General features: G+C 42.8%; 1 protein-coding gene across 3 annotated transcripts in view; it reads right to left on the reverse strand.

Moving 5' to 3' along the window:
• The window catches only part of Cab39 (calcium binding protein 39), an 88,449-nt gene that overhangs the window by 13,335 nt on the left and 50,452 nt on the right, over positions 1 to 24,662 (reverse strand). For all 3 annotated transcript variants that reach the window (XM_005395413.2, XM_005395414.2, XM_005395412.2), the window contains exons 3-5: positions 12,915 to 13,079; positions 10,356 to 10,474; positions 5,734 to 5,902 (exon numbers count right to left, since the gene is read on the reverse strand). In XM_005395413.2, the coding sequence (XP_005395470.1) occupies positions 5,734 to 5,902; positions 10,356 to 10,474; positions 12,915 to 13,079 (453 nt within the window). The remainder of the gene's footprint in view (positions 1 to 5,733; positions 5,903 to 10,355; positions 10,475 to 12,914; positions 13,080 to 24,662) is intronic.

Here is a 24,662-nt window from a genome sequence, read left to right on the forward strand (position 1 = left end):
AAAAGACAAGAAAACTCCTGCTGCCTTAGGAACCTGCAAGTTTGCTGTGGCCCAGCCTTGCGCTGGCTGCAGGGAGAGAAAGCGGGCCGTGACGGTGTGCTGAGCTGGTCCTCAGTGCAGCAGTGAGGGAAGTTCCCTCAGTGCCACCTCCTAGACAGGTTAGTGCCAGCAATTCCTTTGTCTTAACCAACTCCCCTTGCGTTTTCTTCGTTTAGTCTGCAGGCTGCCTAGGTCACAACCAGCTGGTGCTTCCCAAGTTGCTGATATCCGCTCGCGCGCCTGAGGAAATTTAAGGAAAGGTTCCTCGGTCACACGTGCGAAGGCACAGCTCCAGCTCCCTTGTGGCGGTCCACAGGTCTCAAGGGTTCTGCAGGGAGCTCTTTCGTCACTTGCATGCTGTTAACACCCTTCCTTCCCCAAAGGCCTCTGTACCGGCTCTCCTACTCCTCAACCTGCAGACCCTGGCTTGGAGTCACTTCCTCAAAACACCCTCCCACTGGTCAGGACATGCAAGTACTGGTCGCAGCTGGGGCTTTATACGTGCCGTGGGACCCTTGAGCGATGTCTCTGTCCCATCACACAGGGCTCTATTTACTGACCTCTGAGTCCCTAGCACCTACGCAGTGCCCGGCACACAGCAAAACCTTAACAATCAATCAGTGAATGAGCCAAGAAAATCAAGAGACTTGTCTGGAAAAACATCAAATGAAGCAACATTCAAAGTATGCTTTTAAGAAGGCTTCTAGCACCACCCTAAAGATTTATGGTTGTCTAAACTGCTAGAGAAGGTTGTTTACTGTACTCCCCAGGAAAGACTTACTTAATTTTTCTTAAATCCTCCATGAGGATTAAATAGGCAAAATTAGACAAACTGGAGTTTATTTTATTTATTTATTTTTGGAAACAGGGTCTTGCCATGTAGTGCAGACTGGCCTTGAACTTGCTTACGTAACCCAGACTGGTCTCAAACTCACTGCGATCCTCCTGCCTCAGCCTCCCAAGTGCTAGGATTACAGCCATGCGCCACCATGCCTGGCAGGAGTGACATTTTTTATTTCTAGTTTTTAAGGATGATTACTTTTCAGGTAAGTCTTATTTTTGGGGAAAGAGGGTACTAATTTGGGAAGGACGAAATGGGGTCTTTGGCAGTGCCTCTATCTACTGGGAGATAAGAACGAACCTTAACTTGGTGACTATGACTAACAGCTTTGGAGAGATCAAAGCACAGGTGGTGTGTGTGGGGGAAGAGAATAGAAAGTAAAGGGTCATTATCTGGCAAGCAACTTGCCATGTTTACAGAGTATGTGTGATTTTATGCCAGCAATGAGAAGAAATAAAGTACTTCTGACCACTTACCTATCTAAATTCTTGACTCTCCAAGCCCCCAGTATAACTTGGAGAAAGGTCAGGGATCATGTCCCAAGTCCAGCAGATTAAGTAGCCAACTTTTAGGATGGGATACATTAAAAAGCTTCCTAGAAGTCTGAGTTTGGGCCCTAAATCACAGGTGATAAAAAGCCACGGGGTCCTTGAGGGCAGGCTGCTGCCTGGCAGGGTAGGTGTACAGTTTCACAGAGCCGTGGCAAGTCACGGGCCCCACTTCCTGATGCCAGATCCTGTCCAAGGACAAGGAACTCAACTCTTCCACCTGTGCAGTTCACCTGTGGCGCTCTTACAAAGTTCCTTCTGTGCTAGTGAAATTGACCCCAAGTTGTGTCCAGAAGTCTCGAGAGCTGACACAATGGGCCTGATTTATTTTCTAGAGGTCCCCACTTCAAACACAAACAGCACTCTCAGGGCAAGTCCCAAGCAAGACCTCTCCTCCAGGCTAAAAACTATCTGCTCTTTTAAGCAATCCTCCAGCGACAGGGTTCTGAGTCCCCCTCACCACCCACTGGAAAACCATCACTGTGTCCACGTGCTTCTTAAAGCACAGCCTCTGGAAAGGAGCACAGTTCTGCGTCGCTAGCCTGCAAACTTAGAATGGAGTGCGACCATCCATTTGCTCCTGTAACTGGTCGCATGGAGAACTCTAGTGGACGTTTCAGAACCCTGCTCCTCAGCGGGGCTCTCCAGTCAGTTTACTGGGCTCAGCTTTGGCTTCCCTGTTCGCTGACTTCATTCAGTACCTCTGCGTTTAGTCTCCTCATGCATAAGGGGGATAACACCTCCTCACAAGGTAGAGTGTGACAGTAAATTAATTATATCCTAGTAATTATTACACTTAGCAGGCCCTCCTGCCTTAGCCTCCCGAGTGCTGGGATTACAGGCGTGTGCCACTGTGCCCAGCTCCCTAACTCTTGTTCCTTGTCCTTGGACAGTTAGGTTAGCTATCAATACTTAAGTTTTGTCCCATTCTATCGTGGCCTTTCTGAACTTTTATGAACTTTAGAATCCACTTCTTTCTCTGAGGCAGGGTCTCATTGTTTGTTCAGGCTGGTCTTCAGTTCTCAGGATCCACTGTTACAACTCTCTTTCCCTCCACGGCTGCACCTGCACACTAGGTAAGTGTGCCCTGTCCCCTTCCGTCATCAATGAACATGTTAGCAAGGCCAGCTCAGTGCAGATCTGCTCCGAACTGTCCAGTGCGATGACAACCCATTTGCTAACATAGGTGGATATGGCATTCAAGGAGTTGTGAACCACTGTGCTGAATCGCCATCTATCTTATTGTTTCTAAAACTGTACAATTATTTAGAAACATGACATCCTCGCTGTCATGAAAGAACCATCCAGTAGAGACTTGCACAATGCACACGGACCGTGTGGCGGTCTGGGACCCTCACACACTCGCATTATTACACCTTCGCAGTGGGGAGAGGCCGGTCACGTCCACAGCGGAGCTGGCCTGAAACAGGCACAGCCCCGTCCACACGCCCTGACTCCCGGCCTGTGAGACTGGTCTGACTGAACTTACGCTCAGTAAATCCCTGCTGGCTGTGGGTACATGGTTTCCCCACCAAAATGCTCAGAAATCCTCTGTTTAGAAATACTGTCTAGAACCTGGTGGAGCTCCAAGCTCCACCAGCCTCTCTGGGGAATCTACTTTTTTATTCTGGAAAACTGGGAATAGATTTATTTGCTCTCTAATGCCCTTCCCATCGCAATCCCACAAAACAAAACAATACTAACAAATATTTGGCCATCTGGTTTTACTATTTCCGTGTCGATTACTCAAGCTGAGTCTTGGACACATTTAAAGCAGGTAATTTTAACTTCCTGTTCCAAGGCTTCCACATGCAGGGTGGTGATGTACACGTCTTTGAAAGCTGTTTTGTAGAGTGCGCTTTGGGCTGCAAGCGGCGGCAGAAGTGCACGCTTTGCCTTCCCTCTTTGTCAGCGGCGCGGTGGAGTGGCCGGGCTGGCCCTGCTCTAACGGGGGTCTTGCGCAGGCAGGCGTGTGCGTGCGCGCTGCATGTGTGTGTGTGTGGCAGCTTGGAGCCCCTTTCCTACGTACTGTCTTGGCAGGACCTCTGCTTTGTTTCTTGGAGTGGGCTCTGTTCAGGAGCCTAATGAGCTCTTCCCTGTGTGGTCGGGAGCACCTGAGATACAGACGCCAGCCCAGCTTCGGACCCTCTCTGCTAGAGCTCAGCCTTAGAATCCTAAATTGCTTTTTTTTATTTATTTATTTATTTTATTTTATTTTATTTTTTTGGTTTTTCTCCGGTACCAGGAACCAAACTCACGACCTTGTGCTTGCCAGGCAGGCTCTTTTGCCGCTGAGCTAAATCCCCAGCCCCCTAAATTGCTTTTTAAAGCTTCCCTTCTCCAACTAGAGGCTACCCGCCCGGCTCTGCCTAGTGCATCTCTCAGGCTACCGTGACCTGACAGGACTTGGTGACTCACAGGGATTCCATCAGCACCATTTTCTCCCCGGTAGGAGCTCACTGAAAGAAGCACCCTTAATTGGGATGAAGTCATCAGCAAGGCTGGGCAGGACTCGGTCAGATACCGCATTTCCAGTGTGCAGCCGGCACATCTCTCTCACTTGGAGCCAGTGTGGCCCTCTGTGCCAGGAACACGTCCTCCACGTGTCTCTCACACCAGTGCTGCTCCGCAATCCTCTTCCCTCACCCTCACTGCCCAGAGTGTGGCCACTCTTGGGATCCTGGCTGTCCTTCCACACACGGGCCTTTCTACTTGACCCCAGGATCACTACACTTCCCTGCATGCTGCACTGCCGCTCCTCAAGGGGGCACTCCCTTCCACTGGTGCATTCTAATCCTGAGTCCTAGCCCGCCACTGTGGTGACACCTACGACATCACAGTGACCATTCAATGTTACAATCTCAACTTCACTTCATTTTGCTCTGTACACTGACAACATACTCAGGTCTTAACTACACCTTCTGGCATTTTCTTTCACAGTTTTGAGAAACGAATCTCGGCACCTTGCCCACTATAGCCTTATTTTCCTTCAACGTGCCGCCAATGAGTAGTCCCCAGGCCTTCCTCCTACTCTGAGGGAGCGCATGCATTCTCAGCTCCACATCTTACTCGAGTCCGAGGTGTGTGCTGGTTACCATAGGCTGTTTATAATCAGAGCTGAGCCCCGTAAGAAAGGACCATTTCTCACTGCGACAGTGTTCATGTTCTGGGCAAGGTGGTCTACATGTAAGTGTACTAAATACTGATTATACCGAAACACTTCTAAGGCTTTCATTGGTAGGGAAAACAAAAACAAGATTACTGCTTTATTATATACTTTAAACAGCACAGAACCTTACAACTCACATTAAAATCTGTAGGTTGCACAACTGTATCTTATCCTATCTATATTATAAAAATATATACATTTTGGTAGTGCTGGGGATCAAACTCAGGGCCCTGTGCATCAAGGCAAGAGTGCTACCACCGAGTCACATCCCCAGCTCCCCTATGTGTATTTAATTCACATACATCCACAATAAGGGAACTAAGATAGATGACAGGAGGCAGGAAATAACAATTGGAATAATGCAGCTGATTCTGTCCCCTCCCTGAGCTTAATGTACTCCAGTGTGAGACAGCATATATGAGGTGAACCCACAGTTTCCCTGGGCCTGTCAACAGCATGGCTATCTCTGAAATGTGGCTCTAATGTAGAATGGTTCTAATACGCAGTAATATGCGGATGAACAGGGCCCCTGAACAAAGGCAGATACTTCCTCTGGTGCTTAACAAAAGAAACTGCTCCAGAATGGCCCAATACAGGAGCAAATCTGGTTGTCAGATATACTGTGCTTAATAGGTAACTGAAATAATTTTAACCATACTTTAATTTCTGCCTTTTTGATAGACTCTAATTTTTTTTTTTTTGTCTTTCTGAGACAGGGTCTTGCTATGCAGTTCAGGCTGGCCTTGCGCTCACTTTATAGCTCAGGCTGGTTTTGAACTTGCACCGATCCTCCTGCCTCAGCTGCCAGAGTGCTGGGATTAAGGCGTGCGCCACCATGCCTGGCTTTGATAGACTCTAGAATCTAACTTTTACATCCTTTAAAACTAACTTTTCTGACTGGGGATATAGCTCAGCAGTACAGCACCTGCCTAGCAAGTGCAAGGTCCTGAGTTTGATCCCCAGTACCAACAACAAATCTAACTTTTCTGCAAATATCTAAATCACACCAACACATATAAGATATATATTCTCTCCTTCCACTAGAGGGCAGCTGTGTGCAGACAACAAGGGCAGAGAAGATTTCGGAAAGACAGCACACCTGCTGATCTCGCAAGTGTGTTTAGTTTTTATGTTACCTTGAATGTGGCAAATGCGTCTGAAGCGATGTCAAATGTTGACATTTCGACATATCTGAAGAAATCATAAAACTGTTCTGACCACAAAATGATTTTTGCCAGAGGTTCATGTCTGATGCATTCTCTTAACATTATTCCACAATTTAGAGCTATTTCTGGAGATTCATACCTGTAAAAACAAACACAAACAAAAGCCAGACATGATTGCTCTCTTAGAACTCCAATGGTGAACATTTCAAATTCTGAGAACAGGAAGTTTCAGACCTGCGTCCTGAACAATGACTGAGGCACTGACTTTAAATGTTAATTAACTTAAATTAACTTATAATTAAATCGCTAACATTCGACTAGCAGTTACTATATCTTGGGTAGCACAGTTCCCAATCACCCCTCCTTCACTCCTCTGTCCTAAAGCATTTATCCATAGGCTTATCAACAAAATTCCTGCTTACGAGTTTAAAAATTATTTCTGGCCAAGCAAAGAAAAGACAGACAGACAGACAGACTTCTGGGTTTTTAATAGCTAGTTACTTCCCCTCAATGGACCTATCGCTCTGGTACAAGGCTATCTCCCAATCCTGCCATAAAACTTCCAGGTGTTACTCTTATTACTTATTCTTTCTTACAGCTACCCATCACATGGTGCTCACTCCTGCCTCTGGGCCTTAGTTCCTGTAATTTGTTATTCAGACGTTTCCTTTCTTTTTGAGCCTATGCAAATCCTAAACCATTTGGATCGCCAATCCTAAATTCCATCCCTTTTACCAGCCTTTGCTCTATCAATCAAGCTTTATCCTCTAAAATCCTGTAGCATTCATTTGCCACCTAACAGAATTGTCCTTTTGTTGTGTGTATGTTCATCACAGATCTGCAACGAGATCAAAACTCCGGCCCTCCTTTGCATCAGGTAGGGATGACAGCCAGTATCCTGACTGGCTCTTGATTAAGATGTCTGCCCTCAAAATGGCTGATCACAATTTATTTTCACTTATCTTTAATAAGCAGGCGACACGAGGGACAAGGATAAGAGTTTGGTACAACAAGTTGGGCAGGTTTTGATTGAAGTTTATCACGTCTGTCTAAATGATTAAACCATAAACCAAAGAGCACAAGGTAAACAGTTATGCTGCGCAACTTGTTAGTACTGGACTGGAGAACACATTAACTTTTAAATTGCCAGTAAAAACCAGTCTTCCAAACTCAGCCCGATGCTAGCAGTAAGATGTGAAATGTACACAAATACTGGCAGCGAAATTCTCCCCCAGTATCTAACATCGAAGTACTTACAACCTAAGAAGACAACTGTAGTCACACTAATTAACTAAAATACAAAAATCTTAACAGGTAGTTCATAGGGCTCTTCAAAGAAATAGCTATTTCCAGTTTTGGCAGGAACACTGCAAAATGACCAAGGTGGCAATCTTGTGACAAAAAGCAAGAAAGCTATCATGGACCTTCTTACCAGGTCAAGGGGAGCCAACCTGAAGGAGCTCCCAGTGGCATAACATGGGTGAGCATGGACATAAAAATGTAATGACTGCAATGGACTGAAACACATTGTGTATTTAAAAGAAAAACAAAGCAGCCGGGCGTGGTAGCACACGCCTATAATCCCAGCACTCAGGAGGCAAAGCAGGAGGATCATTACAAGCTTGAGACCAGCCTGGGCTACAAAGTGAGCGTAAGGTCAGCCTGAACTGCACAGTGAGACCCTGTCTCAAAAAAAAAAAGAAGAGACCAAAAAACCCCAAAACAACATACTCAATACTCATTTAAGAAAATGGCAGGCCATCAACTAATTAAAAATAAAATGATGATATTGGTTTTCCCATAAGGACCGTACTTTGGGATAACTAAGTCATCAATGAGGACAGGCTTTTCTTTATAAAAGAAACACACTGAATTATATAGAGAAGTAATAGCGGAATCAGGAACGTTCCATTGTGAACCTAGGTAACACACTCAGTGAATATATTCAGGTGAAAAGATCACAGAGAACTTCATAATGGACAGAGTGCAGACTGACAACACTGTAACATCAACCCAAGTGGGACAACCAGTGCCACTCAACAGAAAATACACTGCATCATCTTTGAAGAGTTCGAGACCACCTCAAAGTGAATGTGAATGCAACCAAACCCTTAGGATCTAGCCATCAATTTAGAGGAATATGGTACAGCAAAACAAAACCACAGGCAAGCAAATATATGATTTTTCTACACAACAAATGAGCCAGCTGCTTCAATAAATGGCATAAATTAACAAACAAAAAAGAGGCATACATTAACAGAATGATAAAAGTCTAATCAATCAAATTTAGTTTTTGGACCTTGTTTACTTATTTACTTATTTATAAGAGAAAAGAAACAAAATTTTAAAACAAGGTAATAGGATAACAATGGTTAATACACTGCATATTGCTATTTTTAAATTAGTTAACAAGATAATGGCATTTAATTTGGACCTTGTTTAGAAACTGATTTAAAACTAAGTAACCATAAAGTGTCGTTTTTGTGAAAATTGAGGGAATCTGAAAATAAGGCATTGGATAGAGCTAGGCTTGTAAAAGGCATTATGGTGTTTCACTGTGTCATGGATTACGGATAAGGGATGCACCCTTGACATCAAATCAGGTATGTGAGGGAGAAGCAAAGGATGAGAGCAAGCAGGAATGGCAGAATGGCAGTGTTGAGGTTCAGATCTAAAACACCCCCCCAAATCACATGTGTGTGGAAGGTAACTCGATCCTGAGTAGTTGTCCTCTGCCATGCCCTTCCACTCTGCTGTTTACGCCTTAGAGCTGGCTGACTTTGGACAGAGCCCCTGGAAACTGTGAGCCAAGTATTAACTTCTCCTCTAAGCTGTATGTGTCAGGTACTGCATCTCACCGGCAGGAAAGGAGCTCGTATACTTAGTAACTCCTGAAGCAGAGTTATGGGGAGGAAAGCGAATGCTGTTAGTCTCTGCAGATGTGCGCATAGTTCCTACACAAAGGCTGACTGGCTGGATGGAAGTGGGGGTGGCCCAAACCCTGTTGTATTTATTTTCCATGCTTCTCCTCCTTTCCTACCTGGCTGAGGTTTCCACTCTGGTCAGCTCAGATGAAAGTTTTAACTTAAATTGCATCTCAAATATCTTTACACAATGACTAACAACGCTTCTATCATTTTTCTGGCTATTGTGAAGTCACAGGTAGAGCTAACTAAATTTATGGATCATAATAACCACTGGTTTCAGCCAGGCGTGGTGGCACATGCCTCTAATTCCAGCACTCAGGAGGCTGAGGCAGGAGAATTGTTGTGAGTTTGAGACCAACCTGGGCTACAAGTGAGCTCAAGGCCAGCCTGAACTGCATGGCGAGACCATGTCTCCAAAAGATAAACAAAAACAAAAACAACAATAATCATAAGTTTCTATGGAAAAGGAAATACTGACTTTAAAAACACACAAAGTCAACTGGAAGCTGGTCTAAGAACACCAAAATTCCAACCTACTCACTATATGTTTACCCAGCAACAGTGGATTGATATGACAAAAAATTAGATGTGTATGGCAACATCTGAAGAGGCAACAGATGACCAGAAATAGAAAGGAGGAAATGGAATGCTGGCGAGCAACAATGCACTGACTCACGCTCTGTCTAAGCAAGTTTGAACTTGGGGGAAGTGTTAACCAGAGAGATATGAATCAGAATGAGGCAAGCTGCAAAGCTGTTGGTAGGAAAGCAAGCTGGTTCATGCCACCAGTCATGCCGGTAACATGCTTGTCCACTATCCCAACACTGCTGACGCTAGGACAGAAAGAGGTGCAGCACATCCAGAGCCGGCAGACAACTCTAATGCCCAACAACAGATGACCTTGCTGCTCAGGGAGGCTCTGTGCTGAGAGAGAAGAGGATCTGTTTCTAGGTTTTTTTGCACTGACAAGACTACCCAATCACAAATGGCTGCTTAGTTTGGAAGTAATTCCAGCAAGATGCACTGTGGATTACCAAATTAAGTGGGTTAGTGAGTGCATACACAGAGGTGGAATTCATGGGGCACCACAGCACAACATGGGCTCTGCTGACCAAACGAAGTGAAGCCATGCAGTATCCACACTCCATGTCCAAGGTGGCTTCCACTGCCTTCCAGGGTACAGATCAGGTGCAGAGGAGATGGCTTTAAATATGTGACTTAGCTGATTATTTCAACAAAACTGAACTTTGTTTTGTTGAGTTATACAGATATAAGACCACTAAGTACTTCTTTGCTTCAGTCATGGTTGATTTGTGAATTTAAAGGCTCATAATTTATCCTACTTTAAACCATAGAGCATTTTTATATTTAATTTTGCATACAGGCCGGATTCTTTTTTTCCTTGAGATAGGGTCTCACTATGCAGTTCAGGTTGGCCTTGAACTCACGGTGATCCTCCGGCCACAGGTTCCCAAATGTTGGGATTACAGGCCTGCGCCACCATGCCTGCCTACAGGTTGGATTTTAAGGAGTGAAATATGTTCAAGACTTATGGAAAAATGAGCTGATTAAAATGCTTCCCACATTCATCATTCCTGTTTTACCAAAGCGATCTTTGCTTTTTATTTTTAACTAAGAATATAAATTTTATTACATTGTACATACCCTTTCAATAACATGAACAAAATATTCTGTTGGGTGCAGATGTATTCAACAGTAGGAGTTCTTGTACCAATTTGTCTTCTCAGGATATTGTTGAAAATCTGAGCCACGTCTTTTTTGCCCTATTAGGAATACAATAATTAAAATATTTACCTGCCTAAATAGCAGAATGCCCATCTACCCTCCTAAATACATTTGAAGAAAACCATTTTATATTTACAGCTGACTGAATATCTTTTTTTTTGACTGAATATCTAACTTTAAAATCTTCATAGACATTACATTTTCTTGTTTTTAATCTCTTTAAAATTCCAAATTCTAAATTGTAATAGTATACTATTTTTAACATGAACAACGTTGACAAAGTGAAATCTCATTACATCCCACATGTAATTTCCATCATTTCTTACTCTCAGAATCATACTGACTCAGATACGGAAAATAAAATGGTGCTACTTGCTAACAATCTACAGGGCTCTAAATCCTACTCAAGTGGAAAAAGCTTCAGATGGGATGCTTGTGCTATAAACAATACAGAGTTTTCTTTTACAGTGATGGAAGTTGGGGAAATTACACTCTAACAGTATAATAAAATGAAAGAACCTTGTAAGAAGCTGAGTTTTGATGGCAGGCAGACATTCTAAATAGATTAATAATAAGAGACTAATTAATAATGAAGGACCAAGTAAGTAGCACATGGTACAGAAGTTCACAGAACACAACTTTATACAAAATAGATGGACATTTTTACCACTTATGAATCTCAAAAAACTGCACAAGAAATTAATAAATGGAGAACTCGACCCAAGAGGTGTTTCACAATGGCCCTTGTATCAAGGCTGAAAAGCCCTCAGGCAGTAGTGAAATGCTAGCTTTCTAGCCTCAATTAATGCAGAGACACCATCCAGGGGCTTGTGCTAGCTCATGTGTAGCAACGGCAACTTTTACAAACCAGTGCCAACCAGTCCCAATGGCACACACACACTTTTTATAAACTGGTGTCTCTAAAGTCCCAAATAAATATTAAATCCAGTGTCCAGTTAAGGGAGTAAGATGGGGGCTAGGGGCAGACAAAGGAGAAGGAGCTAGATGTTCCAGTGTATCACCAACTTTGTAGAAGAAAGAAAAATTTTTGTTGGAATTTGATACACTTTTTTTTTGTCTTTTTGAGACAGGGTCTCACTATGCAGTTCAGGCTGGCCTTGAGCTCTGATACACTATTAAAAATACTGTATGAGAAGCCGAGTGTGGTGGCGTATGCCTGTAATCCCAGCACTCGGGAGGCTGAGGCAGGAGAATCGCTGCGAGTTTGAGAACAGCCTGGGCTACAAAGTGAGCTCAAGGCCAGCTTGAACTGCACAGTGAGACCCTTCTCAAAAAGGCAAAAAACAAAACAAAACAAACCTCTATGAGAGTAGCTACATAAATGGAAATATCTTAGTTCTATCTGCTCTACAGCAGAAAAAACATTTATTTTCTTCTATTATCACTACTATCCAAGTAGTCTATGAATCACACCCTCTCATCCTTTGAAATTTAATTTGCTTTCTGTCATTTCCCCCTCTAGAACATTTACCCACATGGATAGCCAATCAGGTGAGCAAGGAAACTGCTTGTGACTATGCCAGGGTGCTTCATTACCTTGTGTGCTTCTCAAACTACTTTATTCAGACTAGTATCAAGGACCATTATTTGCACTATTGAATTCATTAAATATTTAATATGGCTCAATCTAGCACATAAGCTGGGGCAACAATCTCAAATGCCTAATGGGGCTGGGCAGAAGGTGCCAATGGCTAAACCACGCCGAGCTGCCTAAGGAAACCCAAGTCTGATGTCCTGGGTAGCTGCTATGCTCCAGCTGAAGGACCAAGCAGGACTGCAGGCCCAGTATTGCCAGATGAGTTTTCTAAGAGACACTAAAAAATCTGAGTTGTGAATAAAATCTGCTATTTAAATATTGTACTAATTTAAAAACTTAAAATTAGCACCAAGCAAACAAACCACGTAAGATCTCTGCTATAATGAACTTTCCCTAAGATCTTTTTTTTGTCTGTTTGAGACAGGGTCTCACTATGAAGTTCAGACTGGTCTTGAGCTCATTTTGTAGTCCAGGATGGCCTTGAACTTGCAACCATCTGCCTGCCTCAGCCTCCCAAGTGCTGGGATTATAGGCGTGTGCCACCATGCCTGGCCTTTTTCTATCTTAAAACTCTGGTTTTTTGGGATTGTTCATTCCCTGAGAGCTAAGCTCTAATGAATTATGTAACCTACTATACTGCTCTAAAAAGTAGCTACTTATGCATGACAACTTAAATAAAAGGGTATCCTGAATACCTAAGAATACCTAAGAAACTGCACACACAATGTGGCAAACGGAGGCCTGAGACACCCTGGGTTCCTGCCCTGGCTCTGCCAACGAGGCGGCCACGCCGGCATGCTCAGAGGTCAGGAACCCCTGGGCTGAGATCCCAAAAGGGATCTTAAGATTCAAAAGAGAACATATGGTAAAGGACTATGAATAGGGTACTGTTTTAGAAAATCAATAAATTGATATCTTACCTCAAAGTCAATGAGCTGTAAATCAGCTACCAGGGTGCTAAGGAGCCCACTATTATACAGTTCTTGAGCCAGCTGGGCCACTGCTTCTGTCTGTGGCTCCTTCTCATTTGTGCCATACAGAATTTCTTTCATGGCAACCAAGTTTTTGGAAACTTCTTCTGTAGCCTGGTTTTGGGGGGGGAGGGGTTGGAAAAGAAAAACAATCCATTTTAAGGCAGAATAAACATGGATGTTAATAGCATTACTACAAACACATTCAGTATGTTCTAGAAAAATTAAGCATATTATGTAGAAGAACAGAAGATAAAAACTACAGAATAAAAATAAAATGTCTGAGATTAAAATTACAATAGATGGGATTAACAGATTAGATACTGCTGAAGAAAATGTTAATAGACAGAGCAGTAAAAACTACGCAAAATACAACATGGGCTGGGGGCTGGTGAGAGACCTCACAGAGAGCTATGGGTGACCTTAAGCAGTCACATTTGTGTTACTGTAATCCCCAAAGCAAGTGGGTGGGCAGACAAAGGGATAAAAACATGGACAAAGAATGACAACAGATTTCTTGACAGAAATGATCTGAGTCAAAAAGATAGCAGAGAGCCAGGTGTGGTGGCGTACGCCTATACTCCCAGCACTGGGGAGGCTGAGGTAGGAGGATCGTTGTGAGTTTGAGGCCAGGCTGGGCTACAAAGTGAGCTCAAGGCCAGCCTGAACTGCATAGTGAGACCCTGTCTCAAAAAGATAAAAAAAAAAAGGTAAGTGCAGGAAGATTGTTACATGACTAAAAAAAATGCAGTCAAATAAACTGTCATCTTAGAATTTTATACTCTGAAAATATCTTTCAAAAGCAAAGATGAAATAATTTTTTAAGAGGAAAGTTTCTGAAATTTTATTTTAGAGAAAAAAGAAAATAAAAAATACAGAATTTCAAAACAAAAGGAGATTAACAACGGTTAATATATTGTGTATTATCTTCAAATAAACTGCTCAGATTACAAGATACAGTTATGCACGACTGATAAAACAATATACGCACAAATCGTTTTTTCAACAAACTAAAAGAAGTCGGTAGTATATCTTATGTATATATGTGTACATACATATATATGTATTTTTCTTATCCTGTCCTTTTCTCCTTTCACCCATCCCAGTTGTTCTTTCTTTCTGAGCCGTTTCTTTCCCTTTCACAATATCTATTGTAGACTTTGAGTCTTACTTACTTTTTCAGTTTCTTAGATGTATATAAGCTAAAAGATTTCATCACCAGTAGACTTGTACCATGGATATGCAAAAGATGAAAACTGGGCATAGTAATGCAAACAGAGTAAACAGAAAATACTTTCCCCCTATTATTTAAAAAAGCCTTTTAAAGTAAATTGGCTATTTAAAAAAGTTGGAAAAGTCTATTTAAAATGAAGAATTTATGACCAGAAATATACCTAACAGATAAATTAGCACGGATTCACAGACTGGCACGCAACAGTACTTAAAGAATGCATGGTACACCATTTCACAACCTTCCCACCTTACCAAATGACCACATTACTTCATCTTGAGTATCTCCAGTGTCCAGTAATGCAGTATTGCCAGATTTCAGATCCAATAGCTGTTAAACAATTTTATTAGGAGACAAACATTGCCTCATCACACTGTGTGCTGGCTCTGGCTTTGCTCTGCAGATCAGGCAGTATTTTCACTTCTCTTCCACACACGGGCTCTTATTTGAAGCAGCTTGCCTGTCTTCCATAAATTGTCACCTTTTCCAGAAAACCTTCTTTGAGTTTCTTTAATTATCATTCTAAGAAAGGCAGGGCTGGTGCTCTAATCCTATTTGGAATGGATGATACCAAAGCCACCAGACCACCGCTTGCCCATTACAAATGTTAATGTAGCCCAAAAATACCTGTAAGAATTTTGGCAATGCTATCCCATAACTGACTCAGGAAATTTAGAGTAAACCAAACCTCTTTAGCTTTCACAGGTCCTGCTTGTGAAAGCCAAACTTGCCAAATGTTCTTAAACTGGAGTGAACAACTCTTCTCACGATGTAACCTCATCATCAGCCTATCATTTGAGGCTGTAGAGGTATTTCTGCTTTGAAGAACATCCAGCACATCAGCTATTGCTTTCACATCTGTGTCATCTGAGCTATCTCCTAGGTGTGCCTCCACTGCCTGCATCAAGCACTGATCAAAATGCTGACAAGAAAGAATGACAATCGGAGGCTACCATCATGGCTTTGAATTGTTGTGCTCTTTTCAATACTGATCTACTAATAATGTTTGGGTATGGCTGCTCAGCCACTTAGTATAGGCACCTCCTCCCAAAACATTCGAAGAACTTTGTGTTAAATATATTGGTTTTAAAACACTTTCTTCCACGTTTCCTGACTATAAGAAAATGAAATGAAGTTCACTTCGTATGGTTTTTCTCTTATTTCTATGACTTCTGGACTTTTATAAATCCTCAACAAGTAATTCCACTGAGACCTTATTCAATATCAATGTTAAGTGAAGTATTTCTTTTCTACGCCACTGTTATTACCTTATTCTCTATAAGACTGAGAGATTTTCTGACAGCAGTTTATCAGCCTATAAGCAACTTGTAAGCAACACAAAATACAACTTTTCTGGGTCAAGAGAAAATCATCTAGCAACACTGTTCTCTTATAATTTACTCACACATGTTGTTTTTTCAATTCCATTTCATTAATCTTTATTTTTAGATGATTCTGAGACAGAAGAATGTGACATTTAGTAGGTTTCTTGAGCACAGTGGTAGCTCTGCTTTTCTGGTTAGACCCAAGGTTTAAGCTCTTAGCAACTCTTCAGTTGATACTTTTCTTTGAATTCATTATGTAATTTTAAATTTGAATTTACACCACACTCCGTACTCTCCTCTGGCAACATGTGGTTGACAAAGAAGGGAGATGTGTGATAGCTAAGGACACAGGCTTCTTTTTTGAGGTCATGAAATGTTCTAAATTTGACTGTCATTATGATGATACACATTTATAAATAAATTTAAAACTATGGAACAGTACACTTTAAATAGGTGAACTAGGACCCAGTTAATCCTCTTCTTAGCATCTTTCCGAACGAATTAAAAGCATCATATCACAATGACATATACACACTCATGTTTATAGTGGCACAGTCTGTAATAGTTAAATCTTGGAAATAGCCCAGATGCTCATCAACTGATGAATGGATAAAGAAGATGTATTTTTTTTATACAATGGAGTACTACTCTGTCATAGAGAAGAATAAACTTGAGACATTTCCAGTTAAATGCAGGCACCTGAGGCCATACTTGTAAGTGAAATAAATCAGACACACATGTGCAAATACTGCATTGCTTCTCTGGTGTGAGAAACCAAAAGTGTAAACAAGGACCAAAATGTGTAATAGATATTGTGAAATAGGAAGAAAATGTTCAAATGGAAAGGGGGACTAGGGAATGCGGAGAGTTTAAGGAAGGGAAAAGAAAAAAAATAAGAATGAAGGAAAAAATGGAAACAAAGCTTTTGTAAATAAGGAAGGGAGGAGAGGTTGAAGGGAAGATAAGGGGATGGGCAAAAATCAAGTCTTATCATGTACAGGTACAAATTCCCTAGAATGTAGCAATAAATTCAAATAATTTAAAAAACAGGCAAACTATATGGTATGTGAATTACATCTCAATAAAGCTGCTTTATAAAAGGGATGAGAGAGGAAGGGACACTCTTACACTTCTGAGTGGAATGGCAACTTGGACGGTGCTACAAAGCCCCCACTCCTTTTGGAAGACGTCTCCTACATTACGGGGGCAAATGCCCATGGGACGACACTCACTACCTCCATTAGTGCTCACTGCTTCTGCACCCCGCCCCTCCTGTCTTTTCTGGAACTCACTCTAACAGCTCCTCTTCTCACACAGCCAATTCTCCCTCTCAACTGTTTTTCCCGTACAGTGCATAAACACATTCCCACTTTCCCTAACAAAACCAAAAAGGCTCTTCTTGGATGACATCAGCTCCCGCCCAGCTCCCGCCCACCTTCGCGGCAGTCCACGTTTCTTTCCTCATTCGCTCCTCAGCCCAACTCCACAAGGCTTCTACACCTAGCACTTTTCAGCTTAGTCGGTTACCAGCGACTTACTTGCAGGCCACTGAACGCAATTTTCTATGTTCATTATGCTGGGGCTCTGGGAAGCATTTAGAGTTGATTACGCTTTCTTTTTAAAACCGTTCTTCCCTGTCCTCTGATTCATCACTGTCCTAATTATCATTCTTAGCTTTTTCGTTTTTCCTCCTCGGTCTCTTGGGTTCATCCTCCTTGGGTATTAAGCATACCTCAAGGCAGGGCACTAGGCTTCCTTTTCTCATTCTGTAGTTCCTCTTTAAATGATACCATCCACACCCACTGTTTTAATTAACTCCTAAATGCAGACACCTCACAGATTTCTATCTCAAATCCAGTTCTCTACTCCCTGGCCTTATGAGCACATTCAGCAGTCTACTCAATGGATGTCTCGTGGTACCCCAAATGTAATCCATGGGAATCAGGACTCACAATCTTGTCTTAATGCCTGGTTCTTCCCCTGTTCCCTATTTCAGACAACAGCAACACTACTGATGCTACTATACTTGTCAGAAACTCAGGGTCGGGCTGGGGATTTAGCTCAGCGGCAAAGCGCCTGCCTGGCAAGTGCAACGTTGTGAGTTCAGTTCCCGGTACCGGAGAAAAACCAAAAGAATCGGGTAAAGCACAGAAACTCAGGGTCATCCTCACCTCTTCCCTCTGCTCCAGTAGTTAAGTCATCACCAGCTCTCCCAAATCCTTCCATATATGACCCCTCTACTATCAGCACTCAACTCAGAGTTCCCTTAACTCTTGCCTACACTGCTAAGCAGGCTATCTGCTGGTTTCTGTGCACCCCTTTCAATCCCTTACGATTCTCCACAACAGGGCTGGGGATATAGCTCAGTGGCATAAGTGCCTGCCTGGCAAGTGCAAGGTCCTGAGTTCGGTTTCTGGTACAAAAAAAGAAAAAAAAGATTCTCCACATCACAACGACAATGATCTTTCCATAACACAAATGGGTGATTTGGATACTTCCTCTGGTAAAAATGCTCCAAAGATTACTGCACTTGGGATGGAGCAAATTCTTTCTTAACCCGGTCTATAAAAACCTTGCGCGGTCTGGCCTAATACTTAGCCTTAGCCTGCACTACAACTCCTCTCCCACTATCCGCTCTCCAGTGCTCTGGCCACACTGGTCTTCCTGCAGAGTTCTTGCACATATGGCTGCCTATGCCTGAGATGCTCTGTGCACTGACCTCCTGGCAGCTCCCTTCCTTCCCACACTGTTCAGCTCAATGATCCGTCACTTGCTTGGAGGAGTCATTCTCAGTAAACTCTACCATACTCCCACTACCAGGTACTTCTTCAGACTGTTTCTCATACTGCATACAGTTTTTCTTTTCCTTGTGATTTCTAAACTAATTACTTTCTGTTTCCTTGTGTTTTATCAGGAGCCCAACGCTTGCAGGTGCTCCATAAATGCTTGATGAATGGCTGAACATCAGTACAAATGATCACAGGGATATAAAATCCTGATTAAAATGGATGCAGGGAAAGGTGGTGTTTTTACACCATAAAGTGAAGAGATTCCTTAAAACACAGTGCATATACAGGGAACTGAAGGAAGGACAACCTTGTTATCTCTTAGCAAGAAAGCTAAGGCAAGATTCTTGGCAGAACAGACATTGCTATAATCAAGCAGAGACTGTGCTAAATATTTAATTCTAGCTAAAACCAAACCAAACCAAATCAAACCAAACCAAACCAAAATAAAACAAAAAACAGGGCACAGCCTACCTGGTTAACACCTAGGAACATCACACACAGGAAAGAAATAGACCCAGTTCGGGAGGACTCCCAGCTCTTAACCTTCCCCAGGCAAGATCAACCAAAGCAAGATAGATCACAACTGAGCTAACGTTTTAACCATTTTCTTGAAATGGAAAAGAAGAAGATACTAGAATTAGGAATCAAAAGCTCTGTCTAGTACTAAAGAACAGACTTTCTTCTAAGAATGGGCAACCCCCCCCCAATCACCTAAAATATGAATAAATGAGTACAGTTCAAAGAAAAGGGCTGGGCTGGGGATACAGTTCAGGGGCACAAGCGCTTGCCTTGAAAATGCAAGGTCTTGAGTTTGATTCCCGGTACAAAAAAACCCCAAAAACCACACATACACGCGCGCGCGCACACACACACACACACACACAAAGAAAAGGGCCAATGAATAAGTTACAGCTAATATCTATCTGACAGGGAGTTACAGTGATGAGTATAGACAGTCCGGTTGACTAATTCAGTAATGCTGGTCCCTTAATGACCAAGTGCCTAAGCTTCAGCCTCAGTGCGCATGCACAGCTCCAAGTGTTAACATTTCCCCAAGCTGAGCTGAATGAAGGCCAACCTTGCATCTGGCATTCCACTGAAGAAAGAGCAGTCTCTTTCAGCACTGGAGGAAAAATATTTGCTATCTTGGAAATCCTGAGTCACCACACACCCACACTGTACACATTCTGTATGGACAACTGGTTAAATTAAAACGTAAGTGTACATTAAAATGTTCATTATGTTGGTACTAATTGGTTTACCTTACTTCTTTTTCATCCTTCTCACAAAGATATAGCCCAGTTTATTTATTTATTTTTGTACCAGGAATTGAACTCAGAACTTGCGTTTGCCAGGTAGGCGCTGTGCCGTTGAGCTACCTCCGGCCCTCCAATTTAAAAATATTTGTTTCTAACAAATAATCAAGTACACAGGTTTAAAATATGTAGATAGGTCTACTATTTTTGAAAAATAGCACCATTAACAATCCCAAATATACAGCTAGACACTGGAATGATTTAACAGAAAACAACTGTATTTTGAAGCAGGTAGGGAGTTAGGAAGAACAAGACTTTCAAACCTGGCATTTTCATGACTAGTTACCACCTACATCAGAAAATCAGCAGCATGCATGAAAGAAAAACTAAAATTATTTAACCTTATTATTGACTAGCAGTCCTGGTAAATGAGAGATTTGTTCGTATTTCAATTTATGACTTAATTATACGTGTATTTCAATGATTTGCGTGGGTTCTGTTCCCCATTACATGAACAATTGCCAGATGACTAAACAAAATAAATAAACAAAATGTATTTAAATAATATTATTAAAAGATATCAGAAAAATTGAGGATGTATTTCACAAGAAAAGGCAATTCAGCAAGCACTTCCTGATTCAAGATATCACACACAAAAAACTTGGTCGTTCTTGTTTAGATCTGACTTGGTTTCTTTCCTCAGAGTTCTGGTTAGCGACCACACCCAGTCCCCATCTCTGGGCTGTCTGCGTTATGTCAATATGTTCTTGCTCTATGACCACATCCTTCTAATCTATACTGAGTAAGCTATTCACAACACAGATCCTCCAAACACCGTCCCCTTTCAAGTTGCTGAAATGTGTCACCTAACCCACTGGCCCCTTAATAACCACGTTACCTACCCTGCTAAGCCTCTAAGTTCAGTGCTGCCCCTCTTGGATGTATTTTACTAAACATTCTCTCACTACTATAGCTCCCAGAATTCTATAGGAAAAGTGGTAGAATCTGTACACAGTTGGTTCACTAGTAATTTATACTGTTCAACTGTTTCAATCCAGCTCAGAAACAGTCTTCAACTGGGTTGATTCCAACCAATTCTTAGCAGCACATACTTCAAAATGGTTCCACTGTTCTCTAGAGAAGCTTTGAGTCTCTCTATTCTGTATCTGAATAGCTACCTTCATTCCTTCTCTAACTAAAGTGTTCTCAATTTCCTTGTTCCATCTTGATAGTACCTCTGCCATCCTCCAGCTCAACCCTGGCAAACACATCTTTTTTAGAAAAGATGCCCAGCCCCTCAAGGACACATTAAAAAATAAAAACAGTAATTATCATAGTGGAGGTACCACCTTAATCAAGTGATCCAAGCGAACATCACAAATAATAAGTCCACAGGGCACAACATCACTTCTGCAGTGCTTTTGCCCAAAATGCTTAACCTGAGGAGGCTGAGGCAGGAGGATGAGAGTTCAAGGCCAGCCTGGACTACACAGAAGACCCTGCCTCTAAAAGCCCAAACGTAACAAAACGAAGCATGGAACCTATACTGTACCAGGAAGAAACATCAACCAAACCCCAAATCAATCAAAATTTTAAGTGCTTAGGTCACAAAAGTTAAAGATTGAGGAACTGCTCCAGATTAAAGGAGAGCAAGGAGATACAACTCAGCAATGTGTGATCTTGAAAAAGGTCATCAGTAGGGCAAGAGATAAAATCTGCAGAGTGCTTTTGTATAAGTCAACAGCACTGTGCAGGCGACTTTCCTGATTCCGACTACGGTGCTGTGGTTGTGTAAATGGTAGTATCTGGGGAAGCTGAGTGAAGGGTATTCTTTGTAACCATTTGTAAGCCTGCTAAGTTCACCAGTCCTCTTACTTTGCATAAGGCTCTGCACCCTGTGCTGGAGGACAGCAGCAAGGTCACTTGAGTGCAGATCAAGGTGAATGACTCACGCAGTTTTTCCAGTTGTGTCGCCTCACGGACACCTGCTGGTCTTACTGAATCATCTGATAACTACAGAGGCTGGGGCAGATGACCTCTGAGATCCTTTCCATTTCTTAAGACTCCAAATTACACATGAAGGCCTTCAATTCTTTTGCCCTGTCATCTACTTTTCTGTGCTTGCCCTGAACATCTTGCTGTGCTCTAGTAAAAGCCTCAAGGCCCACACCCCTCCATCCTGGCCCGCTGCCCCGGGCACTCCTCTCTCTCACAGGGCTCTGTCCTCTGACGCCTACAGCAGTTGGGTCCTTCCTTCAGTGGCTGGCCCGGTGGTGCTTTAGTTTCTCACTCAGGCCTCTCACTTCCTAACACAGTCACGAGCACTGCAAAGGGCTTACTTGCGCTCTTGATCACATGCCACCCTTGCATCAATGTCCAAGGTGGCGATTTACACATGGCGCGTCCTTGTGATTTTGTTAACTGAAGTGTCTTGTGCAAGTGTCTGTCAGCTGGACACAGTGTTCCCAGACACAGATGCTGCTCCTGTACGGGGCAAGAAGCCTACACTATTAGGTTTCATGGCTGACTGCTTCATCAATAGTGGCCAAGTGTTTCATAACAACACAGCGAAGAGGAGGCACTGAGAGAACAGCCCCCGAGGAAGAGCTGGCTCATGGGACCGCAGAATGATGCGGCTTGTCCCTCACTGCTCACTCCTCCGGGTGACAGGGTGAGCACTTTAAGGTGTTCAGCTGCAAAGCCTCTAGAGCAGCGATTTGCTCCCTGTGGCTCCACAAAGCAGTAATGTGTATGCCGCATGAGCAGGACTCTGAGTTGAGAAGCGCAGTCCCTAAGTCCCTTGGGGCCAGGCATGTTAGCCTTAAATGAGGAAGACCCCCTGGCTTCCACGGTCAACCAAATAAAGTAACTTCATTTCCACTTATCTTTAGGAAACATTTGCAAATTAAAATACTTAAGCTATAGGATCAACTGAAGCATTAGCCAGTATCTAAACATTCACATCTAATGCTCGCCTCACTAACAACAGTATTAGAACTAGACTTCCCTCTCATCCAGATGAGAAGACAGGCGACTACTTCAAGTTTTCCCTCAGGGTCATGTCCACCACAACCTCTCCAAGTGGCACTGAGCCGTAAGACTGTCCACACACAGGCTGCTTTCCCCTTAAAAAATTAAGTGGCATGGTGGTGCACAGCTGTAATCCTAGCACTCTGGGGAGCTGAGGCAGGAGGATCCTAAGTTTGAGCCCAGTCTGGGTAACTCAGCAACTTAGCTGTGGTGTAGCTCAGTGTGTAGACCCTGGGTTAAATCACCAGTACTGTAAAAAATTAAAAATACAAACATATTAATAAAAAAATAAAAACTTTAAAAGACCCCATGTCCAAGAAAAAAGGCAAGGCAAGCAAATTAGCAAGCCAAACACTGGTACAACTAGCCTATTTCAAGACCTCCAAAAACTCAGGAGGTCTTATATTAAATCTGTTGCCTTAATAATCCAATGCCCATCACCCTGCTAATTTCACCGCAGAGACAACCAGTCACACACGAAGTGGTGAGGTGAAGACATTTACGGAAGAGTAGAGAAGCAGCCTTCCGTCTACCCGCCGGTGCCTCCAGACCACAGCCCTCTCCTGCAGAGCTGATTATGCACAGACCTAAGTCCCCTCTGTCAGGAAGGAAGGGCAACAAGGTACCTGAAGGGACACAGTTGTTTGGTGGGATGCAAGACTGGAACTGACATAAAAGATGCTAACATAAGATTAAAAAACCCACCAGGTTACCGAGGAGCATGGCTTATCTGCTCTTAAGTGCTCCAGAGCGAGGGACAAGTATGAGAACAGGAATCTGTGAGGCTTTCTCCACAGCTAATGGTAGTCATCTCATGTGGTACTAAATTAGGGACAGCATTGGTTTTGCCTTTACACTCTTTGGTACTTTCTGAATTTTTTGAATGAGCATGTCTCAAAACATATTACAGTACCTTGTATAGACAAGTAATATAAATATAGAAATATTAAAACTCCTAGCTTAAGGAAACATCTCTCTTACATACTACATACACAGTGCTGATGAAAAGAGAAAGAAGGAGAAATAAATTTGCCCTGTTCTCTCCCTAATCATCTGTAGTAACTTGGACTTTGGTAAGCAGATGATGGAGCAAGAAGAAATTTGAATCTGAGCCCTCCAAGGTTTTGGGCCCACAATACAGTGACAGCATTTCTCCAAGGCAGATGAGAAGAGCACCCAATAGTGGGGAAGAGAAAACGAATCTCAAGCTGAATATGGTCAGTGTGAAGTGATGCTGCATGAGGAACTGCAGCATCTTAAGCATTCAGAGATGTCAGAAGTCTCTCAAGCTAGGTGTGGCGATGTCTACCTGCAGTCCCAGCTACTCAGGAGGCTGAGGTGGGAGCACTGTAAGTTGGAACCCAGTCTGGGGAAACACAGCTAGATGCTGTCTCAAAATGAAGAGGACCGGGGATACAGTTCAGTGGTAGGACACTTGCCTACCATACATAAGACCCCTGATCGAATCCCCAGTATAATGGGGAGAAAAGGTCATCTCAATTAGCAGTTTTTAAACTTTTTGGGCCCAGTGATAGCCTACTCTGTACTCTTGCCTACTGCCATTTTTAAAAAATAAAAATCTTATGTAGGATCCCAATGAGTTAATGTGATGGCTTGTGTTTAGATGTCTCCCTAAAGCCTCATGCAGTGTAGGTGGGGCTTTTCAGAGGTGGCGCTGTCCATAGTGTGTGACCTAGGATCAAGAGTATGTGATTACCAAACCAGCCCACTGACCTGTCTGGCACAGTTCTGGGTGTGGATGTGAAGGCAGCTCACCCTGGGTGTGCGTGCTAACCACCCTAAGGGTAAGCATCCTAGACAGAACACAAGAGACAGAAAGATGGCTACTGTAGTTGCTTGCTGTTTTGCTGCTTTCCACTTCACTGCTTTCTGGCCTTCTACCCACCATGAACTGTTTCTCCTCTTCGATGCTTCTCTGCCATGCCACCCTACCATGGAGCCAGCTGACTATGGACTGAAACCACCACAAACTGTGAGCTACAATAAACCTTCCTCCTTTAACTTTGGCTGTTGAGTATTTTGTCTCAGCAATGAGAAAAGTAAGA

This window comes from Chinchilla lanigera, unplaced genomic scaffold, assembly GCF_000276665.1.
Source record: "Chinchilla lanigera isolate Chin_1 unplaced genomic scaffold, ChiLan1.0 scaffold00052, whole genome shotgun sequence".
NCBI classification, from domain to species: domain Eukaryota; kingdom Metazoa; phylum Chordata; class Mammalia; order Rodentia; family Chinchillidae; genus Chinchilla; species Chinchilla lanigera.